The sequence below is a fragment of the Ornithodoros turicata genome, chromosome 9 (genome assembly GCF_037126465.1).
Source record: "Ornithodoros turicata isolate Travis chromosome 9, ASM3712646v1, whole genome shotgun sequence".
Classification (NCBI taxonomy): domain Eukaryota; kingdom Metazoa; phylum Arthropoda; class Arachnida; order Ixodida; family Argasidae; genus Ornithodoros; species Ornithodoros turicata.
In genome coordinates, this window is record NC_088209.1 from 41,932,362 (window position 1) to 41,958,138 (window position 25,777).

A 25,777-nucleotide genomic window follows, 5' to 3' on the forward strand; every position below is an offset into this window, starting at 1 on the left:
GTTAATAAACTCGTCTTTGTGTTTTCGTGCAAGCTATCTACCCTCTTCTAATATTTAAAGTTTAATTTCACTCTCGTAGCAACAGAACCATCTAAGCATTTGAACTTATTTCTTTACGTTCTTTTTCTTGTGATTCGGAGTATCCGACTCCTCGGCTGCTGGAGCCCCAACTATCTCCATATTTGTCTGCCTACATATACCCCCAATTGGATAGTTGAGCTTACACACAACTCAACACTACACTCTTAAAAATGAACTTCACCGCATAGCAAGCTCCTAGCCAACCGTAATCTCGAATGATATCGTTACCTGCCCTGATTTGTTGAAAACGGGGGCCGTACGCCTTTTTTGTGACACTTATTCTGTTCATAATTGTCACAAAAAAGGCGTACGCCTCCCGTTTTCAACAAATCCCGGCAGATAACGATATCATTCGAGATCATGGTTGGCTAGGAGCGTGCTATGCGGGGAAGTTCATTTCTAAGAGCCCTTTCGCCATCACCACCACCACCACCATCATTTCTAAGAGTGTACCAGAAACACAACACGCGCATTAACCACGGCTTTGCTCCATATATACTCTGCACGAAACGGTTCAACGAACTTTCACCTCCGAAAGTCGCACCTCACCAATAAGCTGCACCAAATTACCCCCGTGAGCGTGACACTCCATATATCCTGTACCTCGTGAATGAGTGGGGGGGCCACCCGGTGACGAAACAGCCCATCTATTTCGGCCGGAACCACTTTTCCCAACAGCCGGTTCTTCCCAGCTCTTGTCCGTCATCATTCCACCCTTCCCCCTCCTCGGCATGTTCCCCTCTTACGTCCGAAACGTCCGTCCATCCGTCCCTTCAAGGTCGCACCGTCTTACACGAAAGGCGCGTAATTTCTTGTCCGTAAAAGTTCCCCTCCCTTCTCCCCCTCCTCCTATACCATCCTCATCCTCAGAATTCTTTCGCGATTTATGTAGCCATTAATACGGTTTCCCCTCCCTCCAGTGTAACATTGGCCCGTGTGATATAACACGCGGCACACGCACACACACAAACCGCACCGGCTTTTTTGCGAAACATGAGGATCCTTTTCTTGGTGTTTGTTATTTGTGCGGTACCTCTTGGAGGTACCCGCGCCAACGTCGAAGAAGATGAACCGCGCAGGGATTTGGAAGAGGATCTGAAAGACATCAATCAACTGCTCATCAGGAAGTTCTTACCGTTGGTGTCGGAGTTAACGGGAAGCAGTGAATTGTCACCGGCATGTTCTAACAGTCTGCTGAAAGTGTTCTTGGGACTACGGCAGAAGGATGTATCATCCCTCAAGAGTAAGTTCATCGTTCTCAGTCTACTCTATACGTTCTTAGATTAATTCCACATTTTAGGTTCCTCGTTGTGAATCTACTTTTCGCTGTTACATCGATCGTAAATATTCGTGCGTTGCTTTTGAGTGTACCTCAATTGAATAATGGCAGCTGAACAAAAGGCATTAGCAGCGGGATTCGAACCCACATCCTCCGATTTCCGCTACTGGTGCCTTATCTTCAATTGCCAATATTCAATTGAAGTATGCAACTGGGCATTGTGAGACTTGTATTGTGTTCGTCCTTCTATGCTAATACACCCTTCTAAGTGTGTTGCGGTATTATTAGGGGTATAGCCGGCGGATCTGTATAATTAAATGTAACACAAAAAGGTGTTTTGAATAGAAAACGGAAATATTAGGCAAATATATTTCTTTCTTTGAAAAAGTAATTCGAGCAAGTATTTACTGTCGAGGGACGTTTCCGATACAGCAAGACGTGAACATGAGCTAGCAACGTATTTTATAAGGTATTTGCACCACTATAGGGAAAGTTTGAGAAGGAAAGATGGTGTAAAATTATAAATTCCAACGGGCGTAATAGATGTGAAGGATAAATAAGACACGCAATAATGTGTGAAATAGTGAGTGGTGAAGTGTAAGGTGCGGGTAATGACTTCAAAGAGAGAGTTACAGTTCGTGTAAGTACGATTTTGCTCTCGCGGAAATGTTTCGTTTCATTTCTGTAGATATGGCAATAATACTTTCACTATTAGGCCTGCGTGAAACTTCAATGTTCGTAGAATGCGAGTAAGAATGGAGGGCTACCCACCGCAACTACATAATATACATCTTTTGCATTGTGCCGCTCGGGTACCTATGTACACTGTAAACTGAAAAACACCCTTATGGGCGTAAATGGCTTGTCCTATAAGTGACACCTCTTTTTACACCATATGGTCTGGAACACACTTTTTAGAGGGTGTATTCTCTGTGAAACACCCTTTGAAAGAGTGCTTTCCTTGAAAATGCCGTCTTTTGCACCCTTTATACACCCTTTTAGGAGGGTGTTTAACACTTGTACACCCTCCTAAAAGGGTGTATAAAGGGTGCAAAAGAAGGCATTTTCAAGGAAAAGCACCCTTTCAAAGGGTGTTTTACGCAGAATACACCCTCTAAAAAGGGTGTTCCAGACCATATGGTGTAAAAAGAGGTGTCAGTTATAGGACAAGCCATTTACACCCATAAGGGTGTTTTCCAGTTGACAGTGTACCACTGTCGTGGCCGATCGGGTACAGCATTTCCTCGCTGATCCCCAGCATCCCCTAGCTCCAGGATGACGCTATAAGACTGAGTGGTGAAGGGGATCGAATCCCACCAGCAGAAGGTTCTGCCTTAGCTTTTATGTGGTGTTCATCGGTAGACTCTCCAGACGGATGTCGGCACGTTTCTCCCTGACTCCCCTTCTAGTCTCCCATTCCTTCCTTCAGTCCTCTCTCACTCTGTCCACCTGTATACACCACTCATAGCTGGCAGCTGATTCGCGGTGTCAACACAGAACAACAAAAATATTGTCACTGTTCGCCTCTATATGTCACATTTGATACTTGACCACATGTATTTCCCCCAGAAATACATTATTCCAGTGGACCTTGTCGTCGTTTGAAGACCTAAACGCAATGAGTGCGACCTTAACCTTGAGGAAGAGCAACCATCCATCCCAGTCAGGTCCCAAGAGGAAGCCTCACAATATAAACATGCATCACTGAGTCCCACCTGTTTTTTATGCATCAGGCCAAATCATGCTAATGACAGAGAACACCTGCCAGGTTTGGATGTGTTTTTGCCAGCGGTCCGCGTGGTTAACTGACCGTTCGCTTCCGCAACGCCTGTAATGGATCTTTGCTCTGATGAATCGCGATGTTTTGTATACAGGCGCACGTTTTGTATATAGTTCCGCAGATGTCCAACGCGCTCAAAGATAACCTTTACAGTTGTTGCTTGTCCCGGAACTGAGCACTGAGTTCCTGTGAACTTCAGAGGGAGAAGAAGCGACATGTTCCCTCTCTACCACGGTGGTATCCACCAGCAGGTCGCGACATAGACAGCTCAGGGACTTCTCGTTGCGAGCGAACACAAGAGTGACAAGACCAGGTCTGACAATACAGCTTCGAGACGAGAAATCGAAAGCCACACTGAACATTAATGTATCTATTATTTTAATGAATGACCATTGGATCACTCAATTCATTATTAAACCCAGGCAACCGTGGGCAACACCGGTCGGTCGATGCGTAACATGTGCATTACAACAACAATATATTTATTTTTGGTTTCAGCCTTGATATTTCCAAGTTTTGCAAGGAAAATCCCTCGACTGACCTAGAGCCACTGAATTACTGAAGTGACCCTGTGCTGGCCGTGGTGGTTGTGGCGGGAATGTCGTTTATTTTTCCCGAACCATTTACCTGCAAATATGGCTGACATGTTGGTCGGGAGGAGATTGTGCACCCTTGAAACGGAACTTCCACCACATAGCCCGGTGGAGGTCAACCACTGCACCAGAGTGATATCGTTATCACTCCTGATTTGTGGAATGCGCGAGGCGCACGCCTTTTTGTGACAACGAACATTTCTTCATACGTGTCACAAAAAGGCGTACGACTCCCTTTTGAACAAATCTATATGTATATAGGAGCTATATAGGCTATATAGGAGCGTGCTACGTGGTGAAGCTCTGTTGTAAGAGTGTGCGCACTGGGCCGACTTCAGAGCGAACGTTGCCAACAGTTTTCTTAATGTGTCCGAGGAAAACCCGGGGAAACACCCAGACATGGTGCTTTCGCGGGGCGAGTTGACCGTGATCGGAAGGGCACGTACACCGTTCGGAAAGGGGCAGACAGAAGATGCAAGCGAATCCTGTTTAATGAAACGTGCTCGACCTCGGTCGTCGTCCCTCTCTTTAACACGTGCGGCCAATCTATCGCTTTCGAAAGCCGCCGAATAAGAATACTAGTAAGAAAATATGGCAGGAATGGCTGGTAAGATCAATATGATAACGCAGTTCATAAAAAAAGAAAAAAGGGGGAAGACAGGGCCACAGGGCGCACAGGCAACGAAATGGTAAAAACACGTCCCAAGAGGTAACAAAAAATAAAAGATGACGAAAAAGACGACAAGAAACGTCGCGTACACGTGGACTTAAGTATTCAAAGCATGAAGTGAATCCCGCGTCAGTTTCAGAGGCTGTTATTCTAGGAATGGACGAATTTTAGTCTATGAGATTCTTTGAGTTCGACTAATGGGAATGAATCATAGTCAATTATCTGAGTTCAAATCTCCCTCGTAACAATTATTATAATTATCCTAGGGCGAGAGAAAAGAATTGTTCGTGCTTTTTAAACTATATGCTGTCCGAGCATCGACATGTAACAATTTGGAGTACATTTACATAGACCTCAAGCAGCCCGTCTAGCCATTTTCCTGCCTTGAATCATAAATGTTCCCCTGAGAAATGGTGTCAGAGAACGTAGCGATTATCGGATGGTAAGGCTCCTGCCGCCACTTGTACAATGTCAAAGGACTCTCCTTTCCTGATGAAAGGTCACCAGCAATGGGGGTCGAACCCTTTGATTTCCAGTCACAGATTCTACCACTACACTTTGATGTCTCCTCCGTGTCTTTTTCTTCTACGTAAATTCTATATCTGCAGCAGAGCACACTCTTAAAAATGAACTTCACCGCATAGCACGGTCCTAGCCAATCATCATTTCGAATGATATCGTTATCTGATTAGTTGTATTAGTTATTTGTTGTTTATGAGTTATCTGATTAGTCGTTATCGTGATTAGTTGAAAACGGTAGGCGTGCGCCATTTTTGCGACAATTATGAACAGCATAAGCGTCACGAAAAAGGCGTACGCCTCCCGTTTTCAACAAATCAGAGCAGATAACGATATCATTCGAAATGGTGGTTGGCTAGGAGCGTGCTATGCGGTGAAGTTCATTTTTAAGAGTGCACGTCTGGCAAGCTGTTGACCCTTCGCTTATCTCTCCTTGACAGTGGTGTTATCCAACGGTCTCATTCCAAGCAACATGTTTGAGAACAACTTCGTGAACTTCGGTGGCTACGAGCAGTGCCTGAACACAAGGTTCTTCACTTCTGAAGGCGCCGTCAGCTTCAAGGGAAAGTACTGCACCCTCTTCACTGATCCCCCCAGAGACGACTTTGTGAAACTTATTAGGAAGTTCCAAGAGATCGGAGAGATGACGGTAAGACCCTTCCGTGCATGTTCTAAACGCTAAAGGTACTCTAAAGCAGTAAAGCTGCAATCTAAAAAAAAAAATATCTATTCGATGGCCGCAGTACCCTCAGTACCCCCACGATTGTTGTCCCGATTGCGCTCATAGTTTTATAGAAAAATGTATACTGAATATTGCCTGCAACACTGCGTCGAAGTACACTACCAAACTGTCGCATTGCTGGTCAAGTACGGACGTAAAACTGCCTTGCATGCGCATAACACTGTGTTGCAAAACAAAAGTCGGCTACGTAGCCGTCAGGAGCAGCGAGCCAAGTGGGAACATAGGCAACGCCACCTAGATCAGAAATCGTCTGCTACCGCGATTCGCCGTCCTGCGAGTTCAAGAACTCGCAAATGATTGCAACTAACTTGGAACCTGTAAACCCGAATCTGTAGACAAAAAGTGCAACACGCTTTCCAGGAAATCAGTCTTGAGAAAGATACGGGACCGTTTGGCTCTTTATTTTAAAGTTTTCCCATTTAGTAGGCGGGGACGTTTAATCACTACACGCAGACGACGGTAGTTCGGCTCCATGGCTGCTGGAAGCACGTTCGTGATTGGGTACCACCGTTGAAAACACGATCCTGATTGGCTGACTCTTAGTTGTTACGTCACGTCGACGAGTAAGCAGGCTTTCTCTAACTAGATGGCGTGCCTAAGGCAAAAGAAGCTTGCTACGTGTCGGCTACGTAGCCATCACGAGCAACAAGTCAGTCGGGAACATTGATCACTGTTGCTCGACAAATTGGGCATTATTTTCCACCAGATGTCGCCCCGAGCCATTTTACTGCTATTTTACTCGGAAATTAAAAATATTTAGCGTTCCCTGTCACTTGTATAGCTCGTTATGCTGGGTCTACAAGCAACAATCTGTTAATCTACACCGTCAACATTAACCATGGAAATCATAAGGAGAGAGGCATTATGACATTAACAGTCTATGACATTAACGTATATGAGAGTTCTATCACATTAACCGTCTATGACATTAACCATAGAAATCCTAAGGAGAGAGGCATTATGAGTTATAGACCGGCCTCGGTGGCTCAGTCGGTAGCGTGTTCGCCTTCTGATCCCGAGATCGCGGGTTCGAACCCGACCGAGGACGCCAGCAACTTGGTGGCAGGGTACAAGTTGCTTAGACAGGCCGTCTTCCGCGAGGGACGTTAAATACGGGGTCCCGTGTGGTGAGCTTTCATCGCACGTTAAAAAACCCTCAGGTGGGCAAAAGCAATCCACAGACCGACCGCTGTGGCGTCGCTCATGATCTCAGTTGTCTCGCGACGTAAACACCCAATTATTATTATTATGAGTTATATGACATTAACCGTCTGTCTGCTGCTTTACGGTGCCTGTACGATGACATCGACAGGTCCTTCATTTTGAAGCAATAGACAATTCTGTTCCTTCCACACTTGAACTCTCTCTCCAGCATTCCTCCGTAAATCTTGCAGGGTCGCCGAAACATAGAGAATGCAACAAGTTACGCTGCTGCACAAAGGCTTAGCATCCGGACTGGATTCTGCATCCCCTCCACTTGCTCCGCAGAGGAGGGAAATTTCCTCGTCTCATCCAGTAAGAACCCAGACCATATTTTTTCCTTCACTCGACGAAGAAGGCTATAGATTTTAATTGAAACAAACCTTTGCGCAGTCGTTCGCCCGTACGGTGTCAACACCAGCGTTGAACTGTGCAGGACAAATGATCCGAAGCCCGTCGAACCTCACCAAGTGGCCGCCATGTAAGTTTGTTATAAAACTTTTGCTCCTGTTTGTTTGTGTGTCAGTGTGTGTGTGTGCTCTTGTGTTAGCACCGCGGAACAACTGAGTATCGTACAGACGTGGACAGATGGAGAGAGGACAGCAGGAAGGAATCGGGGACAGGGGGGGTTAGTGTGCGTCCTGGGCCGACTTCCGGGGCTACCGCGCCGACATTCGTCTGGAAAGCCTTCGGAAAACCCAGGGAAAACCTCAAGACTACACAGCCGGGTTCTTCTTCGGGTTCTGAACATACGCAGCGACGTACCCTTATTTTAGTGGGTCTCCAAAATGGTTGGGTACGGCCCTGTTGCACTAAAGTTTAGCCGGGCGACGGCAGCACCAACTCGCTCCTAATGTGCAGAAAGCCCTTGCTGGACGGTCGTGTTCCCTGCCTTACCGCTGCAGCGGGAACGCGTCATCTCTTTTGTGGAAATCATTAGCGCCGCGATTTTTCAGAGCCGCAGTGTAAGTGATACATGCCTGTGTACGGAAAAAATCCGGCTACACGACCACAGATGGCGCTACAGACTACGGTTCGGAGCGCCCAAAAACGTCATGCCCATTGTAAAACTTCCCTGCTTTCGTCTTCTGTCAGTTCATTTCCAACGCAACTTAACCTATTCGGTTTTTGTTTCTGACAACTTTCCAGCGTCATCCTCAGTGCTCTGGTCTCCGTGGTTCTGATAGCGTCCTTGGTAGAATGGCTGTTACCATTGCGCAATGCTGCCAACGAAAAGAACGCTACGTACGGTAAGTCTCTTCTTATTATTATGTATTTGTTGTTGTTGTTTTTTCGTTCGTCGATGTCTTACGCCTTTTCATTGCGTATTCTGAGTTTGATGTTGCGATAATTAGATCCTATTTTTTTCCTCACTTCCCGTAACCCACTCCTCCCATATAACGCCTGTATGGGACTTTTGGGAGTAGAATAAATTGATTGATTGATTGATTTTTATTTCACACCGTAGGCCTTCCTGTCGAGATACTGCTGTGGTTCTCCGCCCTACGGAACACTCGTCGCCTCCTCAGGACGAAATGTCGTCTGGAAAACGAACCTCTCCGCTTCATTTCCGGGATTAAGTTCCTGATGGCCTCATGGGTGGTCCTCGGTCACGCTTACATCGTCACGAAAGTCGAGATATTTCGTAAGTCCTTGTCGTAGACGCGGATGTCTATAATATTTCGAAGAAAGCTTACTTAAAGGGACAGTCGCATCCAGTTAACCCATCTCTGAAACAAATACCACTATGTCCGACATCCGACCACAATGCACTTATCTAATTTTTTCGTCCGAAAAGTACGTAGATATGAAATAAACCAAGTTTGAAACCGCCAACGTCATTATGACGTCAATATACGTCAGTATGACGTCATTCACTAACAGGAGGAGTGAGAGAGGATGCCTCGCGCTGAGGAGAAAGGTGCCGCCCAGACTCCAGACGCCCGCACAGCCGCGGCATCCCTTTTCTCACATTACACTTAAAACACTTTTTCTCACATTACACTTAAAACACTTTTTCTCACATTACGCTTACACATTACCCTCTTAAAAATGAACTTCACCGCATAGCACGCTTCTAGCCAACCATCACCTCGAATGATATCGTTATCTGCCCTGATGTGTTGAAAACGGGAGGCGTACGCCCTTTTTGTGACAACTATGAACAGCAAAAGTGTCACAAAAAGGCCTCCCGTTTTCAACAAATCAGGGCAGATAACGGTATCATTCGAGATGATGGTTGGCTAAGACTGTGCTATGAGGTGAAGTTCATTTTTTTAAGAGGCGGGTCTTGCTCAACGACCCATCTAACACTTTGCTCTCCCCGACGAACTCACGCACCCTCTACGCACCTCCACCCTTCATCCTCTATCCTCCATCCGTCTTTCTTTTTACTTCTTCTTTGGCTATAGTCGTGACGACGCCCACTTCTGTGTGGCCAACAACGACGAGACGATCCTGCCATAACCCCCCCCCCCCTCATTTTTGAGAGTGTGGAGCGGGCTGTAACTGTTGTGTAGCCATCGTGGCGACTCTAGATATATCCCATGTGGCTTTCATGGTTTCTATGAGGAACAGTTAGTTCAGGAATGTCCAAAAGAATATCCCATCGTGAACTGCCGATAACAGCTGGCGTTGCTTTCCAGATACCTTGAATGAACTAGCACGTATGACAGAGGGTGTCATGTTCCAGTTCATCGTCAATGCTTTCCTGAGCGTGTCTACCTTCCTTTACATGAGGTGAGAAAACCGTAACACTTCTGTCACGCAAGCGATGTAGGCATATGCATGCACAAATGCAATATTTTTTTTTTTTTTAGTTAGCCAGGTTGCTGATATCGCAATATGTGCATATGTATTTATATATGTGTGTGATAATGGAATAACAAGCCAAAACTCAATGAATGGACGCAACTTCGAGATACCAGAGCTAGACAGTGTTTAATAATAATGCCGAAGCAGCTGCCCAATGCTCATGTGGTGATGCTTCAGTCGTCAACTTACACGAATACAGGGTGTCACAACTCTGATTTATAGAAAAAAGACGGCGCCCTTACCCGAATGAAACTAAATGCTGTTGTTAGCACTTAGCAGTCGTGTACCATAGTTCCGAATATATTTTCATTGTGAGTGAGTGAGTGAGGCGATGTTTCACTGCGCATACGGCAATTGTTTCATTGTACTGATATAGTTAGGCACGACCAATTAGCTAATTTCTAAAATAGTCTTATAAAGGGCTGTTTGTATGACTTTTTAAAAAAGTTCCTTTAACTTTGGAAAAGATTTGCTGAAACCATAGAATTCGTGAATGACACATAGACCTGTTTCTGTGGGAAAGGTGGCGCGAGTGAGCAGCAACGTCAGCGCATCAAAATTTGCAACGCGCGGTAGTTCAGCAGACGACGTGGTAGTTTCAAGTGCATGGACTCGAGTTGTTCGCACTTGGCAAGATGCACCGCTTTTTCTGTGGATTTCCTACAGGTTTTCTAACTCTCCTTGACGCATGCCCGCTTGAAACACCACGCAGAACCCGCTGGTCCTTACTGTTTGGATCCGTGGCCGCTTGGGCCCGAAATGGCGCTGCGCAAACTTTGCTACAACAGCCCTATACTAGCACCGTGATTACAGAACGCATGACCAGAATGGCAGCAACAACAGGGGCGTACACAGGCGTGCATCGATTAAAAGATAAAACAAAGAAGCCAAGTCCTATTAAAAACTCTTAAAATAACAACGGACGACGACAACACACGGATAGCGCAATCTCATCGGCTGTTGTTACTTTCGCACTTTTAATAGGACGCAGTACGAACAGTCTCAGTCTGACATTTTAAGCATGTACGCAATACGAAGATCTATGGGTGTAGTGTGCATGATGGTATCTCACCGTCGATGTCCATCTAAGTCACGTGACTCTGTCGTACCGCAGTGGGTTCGTCATGGCCTTCGCTGCCGCACCACATCGAGCACAGATCATCAAGCGAAACGTCATATTCGTCTACATCAGTCGAGTCTTTCAGCGTTATCTGAGGTAAGACAGACGAAGTGCCATTTCTAATCTGTACAAAACCTGTGCTGGCGGTATTGCGTCTTGGACCGACTTCGAGGAAAGTGTTCCCATAACTGTCTCGAAGGTCGGCTGGAAATCCCTGGCACAACCTCGCACGGCACAGTGCTATTAACAGTAGCGAGTAAAGTCTTTCTATAGCCTGATGGTGGTGGTGGTGATAGGGCTTGCCGTTGTCGGCCTCACGTGGGCAACGTCACGACTCACGCCCTGGGGGAATGTGCGTCCTGGGCCGACTTCTAAGGGAACTGTGCCGACATATGTCTGAAAGCGTCTGAGGAAAACCCAGGAAAAACCCCAGACAGCACAGCCGGCGTACCCGGGTACCTCCCGGTAGAACCCGGGTACCTCCCAGTCTCGACGTGACATGGCCAGCACGCTAACCACTGAGCCACGGGAGCTGGTTCCTATAGCCTGACCACTCTTGGCCCGTACCACCCAAACGAACCAATAGCGCTTCCACCTTCCCTCGGAGTCATTAGCATCGAGAAGCTCCAGTAGGCCACGCTAAGGCTGATGAAATGGCGTTTCACTGCCTGTTGTCTTACCCATGTTTTCTACTGACACTTCAATGCATGTGGTCCTTACGAACTTGGCCCGCCGATGCAGAAACCGCCACGAGCAGGGCGGTATCCCGATACCCCACAGTTGAGAATGCACATGTTCAAAGTATACCAAATCGGCACAGTCTAATGCTGGCACAGCCTATAACACGAGGGGGAACTGTAGCCAAGAAACTTGAACTAACCTTGGTCTCACTGCAGGATATACCAATATAAGGTCTCTGGTGACCATAAGCTAACCAACGTCGCTCTATTTAGAATGGCGTAGATGCAGGCTATAGCTGCTGGACAAACTCCATGATCGGCAAGCCTGAGCGATGGGCAAAACACGTAAACCTTTGTTTTGAGCCTTCGTGTTGCGTTGTGTTTACGGGTCCCGTGGCTATACCACGGGGAAACATCCAATGTCATCATCACTTCTCCTTCATTTATTATTGTTGTTGGTGTTACGTGTTTTGGGCATCGCTCAGGTTTGCCTCTCATGGAGCAACGTCGTTCTTCTGTTTTGTGTTGATCTAGCGCGTCTTCCCCTAACTGTCGCTACAATTAGGGTACCGCGCTTTCGGTTTTTATTGTTGGGCGGATTCGCCTCTTTTTTTTTTTTCGGTGTTTATTGATTTTCACGAGATCGGCGTTCTTCGATGTTTTTCCCCGCGTGTACATGGTTTACCCGACAGTTATCGGCGAATAGAAATCACAACGTAATTTCAGTGCTGCGCGTCTAACGCAGCCGTACAAACAGCAACAACAACAACCATCGTATTTCCGTATGGTTTTCTGACCTGCATCAACAACTTGCTAGGCATGTGCAGCAATTTCTCTCTTTCATCGCTCCTCGAATGTCCCTCTGTATTCGGTGTTTTTCGATTAAAACCGAAATGCGGAACCTTAGCTAAAATGTGCATTTTATTCACTAAAACGATCTCCGTTAACATCGAAAACATTCGCAGTTGGCACTTTGCTCAGTGATGTCCCTGCTTTTGAAACACGGTCATTCTCAAACGTCGCAGGTATAAGCTCGGGTTTTACAATTTATGATTTTGGTATAGCGGTATAGAGGATATCGCGACATACCCACGAGCAGCCTGTTACCATCAGCTGGCAGACTGGACGAGGGACAGATACATTATTCATGTGCATCCGCGACGATACCTCAAGGGAGCGTGCTCGTGTAATTGACCAGTGTGTTATTTCGCTCTCGCAGATTAATGCCTGCAGTGTTCGCTATTATTCTGGTGGCCATGCTGGTTCCTCTTCTCATGGACGGCCCCACGGACAGTGAAATGTTCGCCGGACAGCTTTCGCACTGCAAGGAAAACTGGTGGATGCATGTGTCCCTCGCATCCAACTTTTATCCATTGTATGATGTGGTATGTGGACAAGTTCACTCTTCTTTTATTGCTCACTGTCACAACGTACCTGTATCACTTATCAGTGCATCTAGCATCATTTGATATCGCAAGAACACTGCGACCATAAAGGCCGTGGTCCTTTGTGGTCCTGGTTATGGTCCTTTATGGTCCTGGATCCATTTTACCTATTTAAGGTTTCAGTAACGTGCACTGAAGCCTCAGCACACGGCACTCCGTATTTAGCGTGCGTAGTGTGCGGTGGGTTAAGTAGCGGTTTCATATAGTGACTGCGGTGGTGCTGACCGCTACAAACTCTCACACTCCAGCTTGCAGGTCAAAGCGCGCAAGCGCTGCTCCAGTTCCGTGACGCGTGCAGGAAGTGACGCGTGACGCGTGCAGCTCCGTGACGCGTGCAGGAAGGGGAGGCCGGGAAACCAATGGACCACCTTCGAAACTTCGCCGGGGCGCGTATCGGGCTCGTGGCGCTGAAAGACCGTTTAGCAGAAGCACCGGAGTACTATAGGGACAGAGTACACCGAGCACGTTGGGTGAAGATGCTACTTGAAGGGGCACTAAAATGGAAACAAAAATACTCTCAAATGAATTAAGTTTGTAGTTCAATTAGTATAATGCAAGCAAAATTAGTTCACACAGCGTTACAGTTTGGAAGAAAACGCAATGAAAACAGAGCCGTCTTTGGCGCCAACGAATGGTATCCCCGCAGGGGGCAAAAACCAGCGGCAACCAATGAGGCAGCAGGAGACGCGCGAGAATACCTATCGTCGGCATGGGGATTTAGAACGGGTTAGATCGTTGTGTTCCGTATATGCGCGGCATGATGCGCACTGCTGCATTTTTTTCAATACCGATTCACTGAATTACAGCCCACAACGGTTCTCACGAATGTTCCACGTCCTTCGGACAGCGACGCCAGTCCGCTTCCCAACGCGCACTATATTGGCGAATTCGGGTGGTCGTTTCGGAGCAACTTTTTTTGCCAGATCTCGAGCAGTCAAGTTCGCTTGGTCAAAATGAAGCAAATCTCGCATGTTCGCGTGGCGCTTTCCGAGCGCTCGGAATTTGCTAGCTAGCACTTTTTTTGCCCGGTCTCAAAACGATCGAGCAGCAGATTGCTCAACTGTATCCGGTGTCGTCATATCCGCACTGCAACGGTGGCGAGTGCCCTCATTGGCCCGCATGTTGAAATCACGTGGTTTAGCAGACGACAGAACTCGAAGACTTGCGACCGCGACGCCCCTAGCGTGATCCAAGTACCTAAAATCGCTAGATTCCTAGCAATCATGTTCGGGTGGCAACGGTCACGTGATCCAGCTCGGTCGCCGACCTAGCAATTTCCGAGCGCTCGGCCATTTTGCTACGAAATGACCTCCCGAATTCGCTATATGTTTTTCACTGGGACTGCTCCATGGCGTGGCATGCGCGTGCACGAGCAGTATACACTAAAAACACCGATGCGCGAGCACGACGTACACGGCTTAGTACCGAAGCAAGAAAGAGTCCGGTATAATTTTGATTGTACCTCGGTAACGGAACAAAAGTTTTGAGTTATGATAACGAGTACGAAATTAACATACCGTGTAACGTAATCTGATGTGAACTTGTTTTCGCATTTTAGTGCCCGTTTAACGTGCCCGCACTCTTAAAAATGAACTTCACCACATAGCACGCGCCTAGCCAACCGTCATTCCGAATGACAACGTTCTCGCCCCTGATTTGTTGAAAACGGGAGGAGGAGCCTATTTTGTGCCATTATGCACGGCACAAAATAGGCTCCTCCTCCCGTTTTCAACAAATCAGGGGCGAGAACGTTGTCATTCGGAATGATGGTTGGCTAGGCGCGTGCTATGTGGTGAAGTTCATTTTTAAGAGTGCGGTGTCTCACCAAAGTGTACATTCTCAGCACACGGTCGGGTTTGATCCGAGTACCATAGGAGCAACGATAGGACACTTATCATCGCTCAAAACACTGCTTTGTTCATGAAACGACCTAGCGGGCTTGATTATCATTTTCAAATCAAGCCTCTTCCCACCGAAAATTCGTCAGCCACGGACAGGACGTGTCATATGCGGCGTCCTCTAGCGAGCTTTCACTGCGCTTTGAAAATATGGAAGCTAGGCTTTACCGAGCATCACGTCAAACTCGTACATCCATTTCAGTGCATGCAACACTTATGGTACGTGGACGTGGACGTACAGATCCTGGTCGTGATAGGTCTGCCACTGTTGCTGCTTACGGCCTGGTAAGTTGGATAATTTATTTCTATTTTATCTCAGTTTTTTTTTCTCATCTAATGCTAGAAAAAAACGAGGATACACGCATTCTCATGCGCGCTGTCATCAGTGTTCAGCCTGGGCTACTCCCAGCACGGCCCTTTGGAATGTTCATACCGCGTGAGAGGTCCGATTGCAGGCGACTCTATAGAGGAACGAAAAAAGAAAGAAACATATTGTCCACGCGACATAATTTCAGGGTCAATATCAGGTTCTCCGAGGAAACCACTTGTCCTCTGCATCATCGTGCTTGTTTATCGCTATGCACTGTAAACTGAAAAACACCCTTATGGGTGTAAATCGCTTGCCCTATAATTGACTCCTCTTTTTACACCGTACATCGTCTAAAACACCCTTTTTAGAGGGTGTATCCCGTGTAAAACGCCCTTTGAAAGGGTGCTTTTTCTTGAAAATGCCGTCTTTTGCACCCTTTATACACATTTTTAGGAGGGTGTTTAACGATCTTACACCCTCTTAAAAGGGTGTTTAAAGGGTGCAAGAGAGGGCATTTTCAAAAAAAAAAAAAGCGCCCTTTCCAGGGGTGATTTACACGGAATACACCCTCTAAAAAGGGTGTTCCAGACCATGTACGGTGTAAAAAGAGGTGTCAGTTATAGGACAAGCCATTTACACCCATAAGGGTGTTTTCCAGTTTACAGTGTGGGCATAATATTGTGCTCTTGTGATATAATAGAGTAATATTGTAATGTTACAGGTTCCCCAAAATAGGCTTACTTCTCAGCGTCTTCGTCGGCTTGGGCTTTTCCGTGTACACCACCATTCAGACCTACACGTGGCATTACTTCTATTCCTTCACAAGCGGGTCGACAGACGGAAGGTAGGTTTCATTGAAAACAACATTTTTCAAAGGTCGGGATCATAATGGCCACATATTGATCACGTGCGGATCACCTTCCAGTCAGTGAAAGTCAGTAAGAGGCAGTGCTCTGAGGTATTAAGGGACACTAAGGAGATTACTTCGTGTAATACCTATAGTCGGCTATTTTAATAGCTGATAAATATTATAGCAAAATAAATAGTAAGAGAAAAGTCTCGACGCCGTAGCCACCTGGAAGCATTTTATTGAACTAAAGTATTGAGTTTGTGTTCACATGTTCTCGTTGTTGCTGTTGTTACGCAAGGCTAACAAAGATGTTCTACAGCAGTTTCTTTGGACAATGAGCAACTACACCGTGTACGTATACCTATTATTGTGTATTTTACAGGCGTATAGTAGACACGATGAGTGCAGTCTACTACCGTCCATTCTCTCACGTGGCTACCTACGTATTGGGCCTCATCGTCGGGCACATGGCAGCCAAGCACAAGGGAGTGTCGCTACACCCGGTAAGATAAAAATTTCTCAAGCCTATATTCAATGCTATCCCTAATACTCGTCAACCCTTACAAATTATCACCCTGAAAAATCATCATCTTCATCATAAAAGCGTTCATCGAAACATTTAAAGAATAACACAGTCCGAAAGAGCAGCAGTTTTGTTGATTATTCTGTACTGAATTGCCCCTGCTTCGGGAAACTCCGCCCCGCTATGACGTCAGGGCGACGCGCATCGCTGGCGTCCCTCCCACAATGTGCGGGGAGGCTTTGTTACCTTTATTCCAATCAGGGAAAGGTAGCAGGAACAGTAACGGAAACGGAAACGACTATAATTTACGGTAATAATTCGGGTACCGCAGGACCCGAATTATTGCAATTCTTCATCGTATCATGTAGATAAATTTATGAAATCAACTTCAATGGAGCAAAGTAAAATTAACTGAAGAACTAAAACTAAAATGAACTATCAAACTGGAGCATATAAATAAATTCTATACAGTACATAGAGAGGGGGGGGGGAAGAAAAGAAAGAAGGAAAATAAAAAGCTGGAGGTGGGGGGCGGTACTGAAAACCGAAACCGAAACGGAAGCAACAATGGTGGTAACCGAAACTGAAACAGAAATGACTAGGGGCCACTAAACGGAGGCGGTAACGGAAACGAAAAAGATTCCGTTGCCTTTCCTTGATTCCAATTCCCTTTTCTCTCCTCCCAGGTATTGCGCGGTTTCTTGTGGATAGCATCCTTCACCCTAAACTTCGCCGTCATTTTTGTGACACTGCCATGGAACCGGGGCAACTTGCCCAATGACACCGTGAACGCCCTCTATGGAGGATTCCATCGTCTCTTGTGGAGTCTGGGCCTGAGCTGGCCCATGTTTGCTTGCGCAACAGGGTGTGGAGGTAAGCCCTGTCCCGTAAACCTGTTTCGAGCGAAATTAAACTGAATTAACTCAAGAAAATGTCTACAGCGATACGGGTTGTACAGATTTTCCAAGCCATGATACCCCTTTTTGGTCCCATTTTATTTGCATTATATTTGAGCGACTGAAATGACCGCGCCACTTTGTTCCGTGTAACCTCTTTCAAAATGAACAAATAAATCGCCGATGCGTTCGATTTCTGTTTGTTTCAGGGATCGTGAACAAATTTCTCTCTTGGAAGTTGTTCATACCAATAGGCCGTCTTACCTACAGCCTTTACCTGACCCACTACTTTCTTTACGTGGTGCGACTGGGCAGACTCAGGACCCAAGAAAATGCCGATGTATACTTCCAGGTAAGGATTTTGTTAATTCGGGAATTTACGTCGCCAGACGACTACGAGGGTAACGATTCAATGTGGCCGCATTGCCCACACTCTTAAAAATGAACTTCACCACGCTCTTAGCCAACCAGCATCTCGAACGATATGTTATGTGCCCTGATTTGTACGCCTTTTTGTGACACTTATGCTGTTCATAATTGTCACAGAAAAAGGCGTACGCTTCCCGTTTTCAACAAATCAGGACAGATAGCGATATCGTTCGAGATTATGGTTGGCTAGGAGGGTGCTATGCGGTGAAGTTCATTTTTAAGAGTGCACCACATAGCACGCTCCCAGCCAACCATCATGCCGAGTGACAACGTTCTCGCCCCGGATTTGTTGTAAACGGGAGGCGGAGCCTATTTTGTGTCATTATGCACGACACAGAATAGGCTCCGCCTACCGTTTTCAACAAATCAGGACAGATAGCGATATCGTTCGAGATTATGGTTGGCTAGGAGGGTGCTATGCGGTGAAGTTCATTTTTAAGAGTGCACCACGTAGCACGCTGTCAGCCATCCATCATGCCGAGTGACAACGTCCTCATCCCAGATTTGTTGTAAACGGGAGCGGGGCCTATTTGGTGTCATTATGCGTGGTGCAGAATAGGCTCCGCCTCCCGTTTTCAACAAATCAGGGGCGAGAACGTTGTCATTCGGGATGATGGTTGGCTAGGAGTGTGCCATGTAGTGAGGTTCATTTTTAAGGGTGCAGCTGAGAAGGGTAGCAATGTGGGGCAGGCAAACACTACTTACGGCATCGTCTGTCGGAAATTTCCGAGGTCGAATATTCGCAGCCTTAGCCTGTGGCACACTCTTAAAAATGAACTTCACCGCATAGCACGCTCCCAGCCAACCATCATGCCGAGTGACAACGTTCTCGCCCCGGATTTGTTGTAAACGGGAGGCGGAGCCTATTTTGTGTCATTATGCACGGCACAGAATAGGCTCCGCCTCTCGTTTTCAACAAATCAGGGGCTAGAACGTTGTCATTCGGGATGATGGTTGGCTAGGAGTGTGCTATGTGGTAAAGTTCATTTTTAAGGGTGCAGCTGAGAAGGGTAGCAATGTGGGGCAGGCAAACACTACTTACGGCGTCGTCTGTCGGAAATTTCCGAGGTCGAATATTCGCAGCCTTAGCCTGTGGCACACTCTTAAAAATGAAATTCACAGCATAGCACGCTGCTAGCCAACCATCGTCTCGAATGATATCGTTATCTGCCCCGATTTGTTCAAAACAGGAGGCGTACGCCTTTTCTGTGACACTTATGCTGTTCATAATCGTCACAAAAAAGGCGTACGCCCCCCGTTTTCAACAAATCGGGGCAGATAACGATATCATTCTAGATGTTGGTTGGCTAGGGGCGTGCTATGCGGTGAAGTTCATTTCTAAGAGTGCACGTGCAGCATGTCGCCTCATAAATACAGGCTGACTCAGCTTACGCGTAAATATGCTCCCAATTATTATTATTATTATTATTATTATATATCGGTGGCATCTAGCGGAAAGGTGAACTACTCCGCGTGTTAAAGTGGGTTTCACCTACAAGCAGTGGTCGACTAGGAGAAGCTCACTTTACAGGGCACTTGACTTGACGGCTAAAGAATCATCTTTTATCTCTGTGTCGGCGTCGCATTGATATATTTGTTCTTGAACAACGAGACTTGATCAGCTTACAAGTACCGGAGCCGATGCTTGCAATTAAAAATAAACATTGCACTCTTTTTTTAGAACTTGTCTCATATTCACGGTCTCGTGAGCAAGAATATTTCGCAGGAGAGAAAGAGAGAAAAAGAAAAAAAGCATTTTGCGTATAGTTCGCGCTAAACCATACATCAATAAATGTTTTGGAACCATGCAACAATTTTAAAGTACCCAGTTATCTCTCTCTTTCCATCAAATACAGAAATACATGACTCGAAAATTCCCGGCATATAGCACGTTGTGCGCTAACTATAGCCACGAATGATAGGGTTATCGCTTCTGATCGAAAGCGTGAGTGGGGCGTACCCCTTTTGGTGTTAAATTTGGGTATACGATAATTGTCATAAAAAGGCGTACGCCCCCCCTCTTCGATTCAGGAGCGATAACCCTACACTCTAAAAACTGAACTTCACCGCATAGCACGCTATGCACCAACCACTGCCACGAATGATAGGATTATCGCGTCCGATTCGAAGTCTCTGAGGGAGGCGTACGCCTTTTTGTGTCAGTTTGGATATATGATAATTGACACAAAAGGCGTACGCCTCCTCTCTCATCGAATCAGAAGCGATAACCCTACACTCTAAAAACAGAACTTCACTGCATAGCATGCTGTGCTCCAACCATTACCAAGAATGATACGGTTATCGCTTCTGATTCGAAGAGTGAGGCGGGAGTACGCCTTTTTGTGGCAATTTTCATATGTCGGAATTGCCATAAAAAGGCGTACGCCCACCTTTCTCTTCGAATCGGAAGCGATAAATCTATCATTCGTGGCAATGGTTGGCGCACAACGTGCTATGCGGGGAAGTTCTGGTTTTAGAGTGTACACTCTTAAAAATGAGCTTCACCGCATAGCAGGCTCATAGTCAACCAATACCGCGGATGATATCGTTATCTGCCCTGATTTGTGGAAAACGGTGGGCGTACCCCTTTTTTGTGACAATTATGAACAGCATAAGTGTCACAAAAAGGGCGTACGCCCCCGTTTTCAATAAATCAGGGCAGATAACGCTATCACCCGCGATGTTGGTTGGCTATGAGCGTGCTATGCGGTGAAGTTCATTTTTAAGAGTGTAGCATTAGTGGCAACGGTTTGCGCACTGCGTACTATGCGGTGAAGTTCCCTTTTAGAGTATCGTATTCCTACAACCATCTTCCACGACAGCTAGAAAAAGGAAAAAAAAAAAAAATTCGTGCAGGTAACGACAGCCGTCGGCGTGCTCGGCATGGGATTGTTCTTCGCCTACCTGCTGTACCTGTGCTGCGAGGCCCCAGCCATGTTCCTGGAGAAACTCATTTTTGAGCGGCGAAAGAACGACGAGAAACCCCGCCTCGACGAGAAGCCAAAGACAGCAGACGACAACTTCAACCACATCGAGAAATCTCGTCTTTGAATGGAAAAGACGTTGACGTCATTAGCCCCGCTCTCGATGTATGTCAGCCCTTCGTGATCTCATGCGCGTTTTAGGGTACTGCGGCGTCAAAATGTACGAGCTAGACGTTGATGCGGCATTAAGTGGAGCCGTAGTAAACGTGCAGACAAGCATTCGCACAAAAACAAAACAAAAAAAAATGAAAAGAAAAAAAATTACCACAGCGTTGGCGTAATTTTCTGAGGATTAGAGGAGGCCCAGCCTTTCAGTGCATAGGGTGTCTCAACAAGGTTGTCAAAGATTCTGAAGGTACTGTACAGTAGTAGAGAAAAGATTTTAAAGGTACTTGGGTTTTAAAGGTACCCAGGTTAAGGGTACTTAGGCTTTAAAGGTCAAAAGATTTTAAAGGTACTGTAATGCAGCAGAGCAGCAATCTCAGATAATTTAACTATTCGATAGCCTGAACCCTCGCGGTACTCTTACCTCACGATTTTCGTCCCAACTGCGATTTTTGTTTTTTTAGAAAATTAAATCTGAAAATTATAGGCAACACTGTGTCTAAGTCACCACTTACTGCGCGCTGCTCGTCAAGCATGGCGGCAAAACTACATTGCACGCGCATAACACTGTGTCTAAAAAAAAAAAAAAAACGAAGTCGGGCACGTAGTCGTCATGAGTCGTCGTCACTGGCTGCAAGCCAGTCGGGAACATAGATCACTGTTGCCCGACAAAGTAAGGATTACTTCCCACCGGACGTCGCCCCGAGCCCGTTTTACCGCAATTTTACCTGCAAATTAAAAATACTTAGAGTTCCCTGTCACATGTATAACTTGTTGTGCTGGGTTTACAAGCAACAATCTGTTAATCTACGCGGACAACGTAACCTGTCTGTCTGCTGCCTCGCGGTGCCTTGAAACCAACTGAACGTTGTTTGCAGTCAGGTCACGTCATATTTGTAAAGCCTCGGAAGTTGTGCACACGAATTGCTCACTGTGCATTAACTGTCGTGGTTTTCTCGAGGATGTCTTGTGCGACGCTGAAGTCGAAACTTATTTCATCGGACATATTTAACGTACCCTCCTCCGTACATTTCTAGTCGAACCCCGATGACACCGCTCACTGCTATAATGGCAAGCCCGGAGCTGCCGTTTTTCACGTTTTGTGTACATATGAAATATTAGCGATCTTTTTCACAGTCATATTTGTTTTCGAATAGTATGTCTTCTGTATAAAAGTTCCTATTCTGAAACAAGGCTGCGTGATTTGAGCTAGTAGCATAAATTACGAAGTGTTTAAATAAAATTTACTTTTTGCACTTGATGAGGTGTCAATGTGTGTGTGTGTGTGTGTGTGTGTGTGTGTGTGTGTGGTGTGTGCAGCGCGATTATCTTGCTTGACACATTAATATAATATAATATTATATTATAATATTATAATTATTATAATATATTGGACCACCAGACCACCAGACCCCCTGGTGGACCATAAAAAGTTTTTGCTCGGCCACCAGAAGTTTCTGGTGGAATTTTCAATCGCGACACTTTACGCTAAATCCGTGTGAGAATTAGGGAGCTTCGAAGCAAGAGACGCAATACTAGCGTACCGAATTAACGGGTGGTATGACGGACGCAAACGAAGGCGACGCGAGAGAGTTTCAGAATAAGGTTTCCCCAACGCGACCCAAAACCCGAGTACCTTGTGCTTGAAACACCATCAAGCGGTAGCCACAATTATCAATTCAAAAGGAATGAACGAATGAACAAAATTAATTTAATTTGAAAGATATGCATGTTTTGGCCCCAATTATCGTCTTATTTCTTTTTCCTTGCTCTCTCACAACATCTCGCGAGGGCGATGGAAGTTCATTTTCGGTCCTGTTTGGGTAAGAGCGCAATTTTCGAAAATTAGCGTGCACTTCCAAAGCACAAATTGGATTCTGAACATTTGCAGTGACGACCCCCAATTTTATCGGGGGCCCTTAGCGCTATTTGCATTATTCTAAAAACTCTCTATTGAAGCGGTCATTGTATAAATGCACGTAAGCAAGTAACTTGGCCTCTTCCAGAAAGAGAGCAAGCACGAAATATTTCACTTATTCTTTCTCTCGAGTTTCTTCCCCAGGCGTATATGGCCATTAAACAAGTATTTGAAGCATCTGCTCAGACGCCATGATGGTTTACTGCAGGAAAAATAACCGAACAGAGCTGACGCCGTCAAAAAAAAAAAGAAACTGCAATACCTTTTTCGGCTTTGTCTTTTTTTCTTCTCCATATGCGTTTTTACCTCGTAAGGGCTCTGGGAATCAAAGAGGAGCTTAAAATACTTTTAAGGGGGCGGTCAGCCCTCGCGACACTCCCTCAGTCTGCAGGAATGACCCTGACATCGATACAAAACAGCTGAAAATGCCTGGGAAAGAACAAAACGGAGAAGAAGAAAAAAAAAAAAGTGAGAATAAGAAATAGCAAATGGGCAATATTTTCTTCCTGTCAATAACACCGCCCGTAGGGTTGGGTATCATAGTAGTTAGTATCCGGTAGACCTCACGGTTGTTGATGGGCACCGTTCAAAATAAATAATTATTATTATTATAGCAAAGCGCGGATTTTTAGTTGCTTGATATATATTAAGCAAGCGTTATCAGCATGCTTCCGGAGCTGATAATTATGGTGATATAATAATTAATGATTCGATGGTTTTACGCAACACCATTACCGTTATCGATACTCTTTCCGGTATCGAAGTGCGGGTCGTAATACTTTTTTTCTAAATCAGTATCGCGAAAGTATTTCCGTTACAAAGTTATGGAACCGCGATATCCATATCGTTACCGATACCGATACGCTTATAGCGCCCTCAACCTTTTCTTCACTGGTCATATTTCTTACTTTTATTTATTGGTCCATCTAGCGCGGTCCTATACCACCGGCTGCGCTGTCTGGGGTTTTCCCTGGGTTTTGCGGAAGACTTTCCAGACGAATGTCGGTACAGTTCCAAATGAAGTCTAGACACGCTTACAAGAAAGCCCGACTGGACGACAGGCGAGAAGTTTGAGCGCCAGCTATTGATAAAAGTCAACCAAATTGTCCAAGCCATATAATAAATATATTCTGCCTCTTTTGTTGCAAAACTGTCTTCTCCCAATTCCGTAATAGAACTGGAGTATTCACGCGAGACTTCGATTTTGCAGTTTTCATGCAACTTCTTCGTGTTTCCAGAAAAAGAATCCGGTGAAGTATATTAGTAACCGTAGAGGAGCTCCGTTACATTAAAAAGAAAAGTAAAATTATCGGTATTCCGCTACTCTTTGCTCAAGTAAGGAGTATCGGAATGGCGGTACCATATCTCGGTGACGGGTACAACGCTGGTTTTACGCCCCGGTAATTACGCCCCGGTACAGTTATGATTGTCAGCAATGCCTTCAGCTCATGGATTCATTTTGTCAACGAAAGAGTTCTTTAACATTCGTAAACATGTGTTACACTCACCAAGTTGTTGAAGTCCACGGCTGGGTTCGAACCCGCCACCATGGAAGCAGACATGTTACCAGGTGACCCACACAGGACGATCCACCACACGAATGAAGACGACCAACGTCAGAATAACATACGCAGGATTACGCATACACAACAGCATTAGAACCATTGAAATCAGTATGGTCTACACATCTGTAATAAGCTATCTACATCATGAATATCTATATCAGGACCTATGCAGGATGACGTTTATCATGATGGTCTCGGGAATACTCAAGAACGCGGTGCATGACTACTACCCTTTACACGAAAACAAAGTCTAAAAACACGCCGTCTCACATGCGAAGCGTTATGACACAACATATTAATATCACCCATATCTTCCGAATATCAGACCTTGTCCTGGTCTTTCTCTCCCTCGGTCGTAAGGCGTAACCACTTGAAGACCAAAGTATGCGAAGCGCAAATCCTTCACGGAACACTCCGTTCCCTCGTAGCCAATGAGAGACTCCTTTCGTGATATGAGTGCTCAAGGTTACAACTCTGCTTCAAAAGCCTGCCTTTTCCTCGCGTGGTAGTAATCAAAAGCTCATTTACCGTCATTTCGACGACAACCCTTCCTTCCTTGAAACTTTCCTGGTTGTCCCCAAAACAGTCTGGCGTTCGAAGCGCTCTTCACAACGAGGGATTGTTCTTTTGCAGCGATGTGGTTCAAATTTCGGTTGTGCTTGATTTTAGTTGTCGTGTCAAAATTGGGATATTCAACGGCATCCAGCGATGGAACTAAGAAAGACCTGCGAACAGACGCCGAGGGGATTCTCAAGGTGTTGTTGGAGAAGATGATGCCGATGGCATCGGAGCTCGCTGCCAGTCCGGAGTTAAGCACGTCGTGCTCGGCGAGTTTGCTCAAGACGTTTGTGGGGATACGACAGAAAGAACCCTGGGCCATGCGCAGTGAGTGATACCGATGCCTCATTTGTAAAGGTGCGTCCTCACTATGCCGATCGGCTCTCCCCGCTGTGCTTTGCCTATGGCTCATTATGCTGATCGGCACAGTCAGGGCGCACCTTTATAACGTTTACCCGCATTCATGAACCTTTATCAACTTAGCCTCCAGTCGACCTCCAGTATGCTTATCAAGAGCAATTCTACTTTTAGATATTCCCAGAATCATGTCGCTCTGCTCCGGCTGATAATATCATTTAGAAGCAGGTCTCTGATAAAATAAACCACTCGGGTGAGGCTGCGTTCACGCTCACCAATTTTGTTTTTTCCAACTCACTCAAATTCGACAGCTGATGAGTGTCGGCAGACACCATCAACGGAGGCCAACTCCATTTGGTGGGAATCGAATAAATCGGACAGAAACCTAACTGGCTCAATCAGCTTTTGTCCGACGGCGGCACGTGACCCCCTCGGAGGTGTCAGCACAGTGCTCTATGGAG

The 25,777-nt window shown here is 45.9% G+C and overlaps 1 protein-coding gene and 2 long non-coding RNA genes across 3 annotated transcripts in view; 1 reads left to right on the forward strand and 2 right to left on the reverse strand.

Moving 5' to 3' along the window:
* Nucleotides 1–25,777, reverse strand: part of LOC135369002 (uncharacterized) — a 117,987-nt gene that overhangs the window by 22,294 nt on the left and 69,916 nt on the right. The window lies entirely within an intron of this gene.
* On the forward strand, nucleotides 887–22,179 carry LOC135368993 (nose resistant to fluoxetine protein 6-like). Its single transcript, XM_064602586.1, has 15 exons — nucleotides 887–1,324; nucleotides 5,363–5,571; nucleotides 7,059–7,179; nucleotides 7,258–7,345; nucleotides 8,014–8,114; nucleotides 8,333–8,509; nucleotides 9,510–9,603; nucleotides 10,793–10,894; nucleotides 12,698–12,863; nucleotides 15,024–15,106; nucleotides 15,853–15,975; nucleotides 16,364–16,484; nucleotides 17,191–17,377; nucleotides 17,610–17,752; nucleotides 20,686–22,179. The coding sequence occupies exons 1-15, from the start codon at nucleotides 1,075–1,077 to the stop codon at nucleotides 20,878–20,880; spliced, it is 2,160 nt and encodes a 719-aa protein (XP_064458656.1). The 5' UTR covers nucleotides 887–1,074; the 3' UTR covers nucleotides 20,881–22,179.
* Nucleotides 12,872–24,442, reverse strand: LOC135369000 (uncharacterized). Its single transcript, XR_010414919.1, has 2 exons — nucleotides 24,345–24,442; nucleotides 12,872–13,417 (listed from the first exon to the last, which is right to left on the reverse strand). It is a non-coding gene; the product is annotated as an uncharacterized LOC135369000 (long non-coding RNA).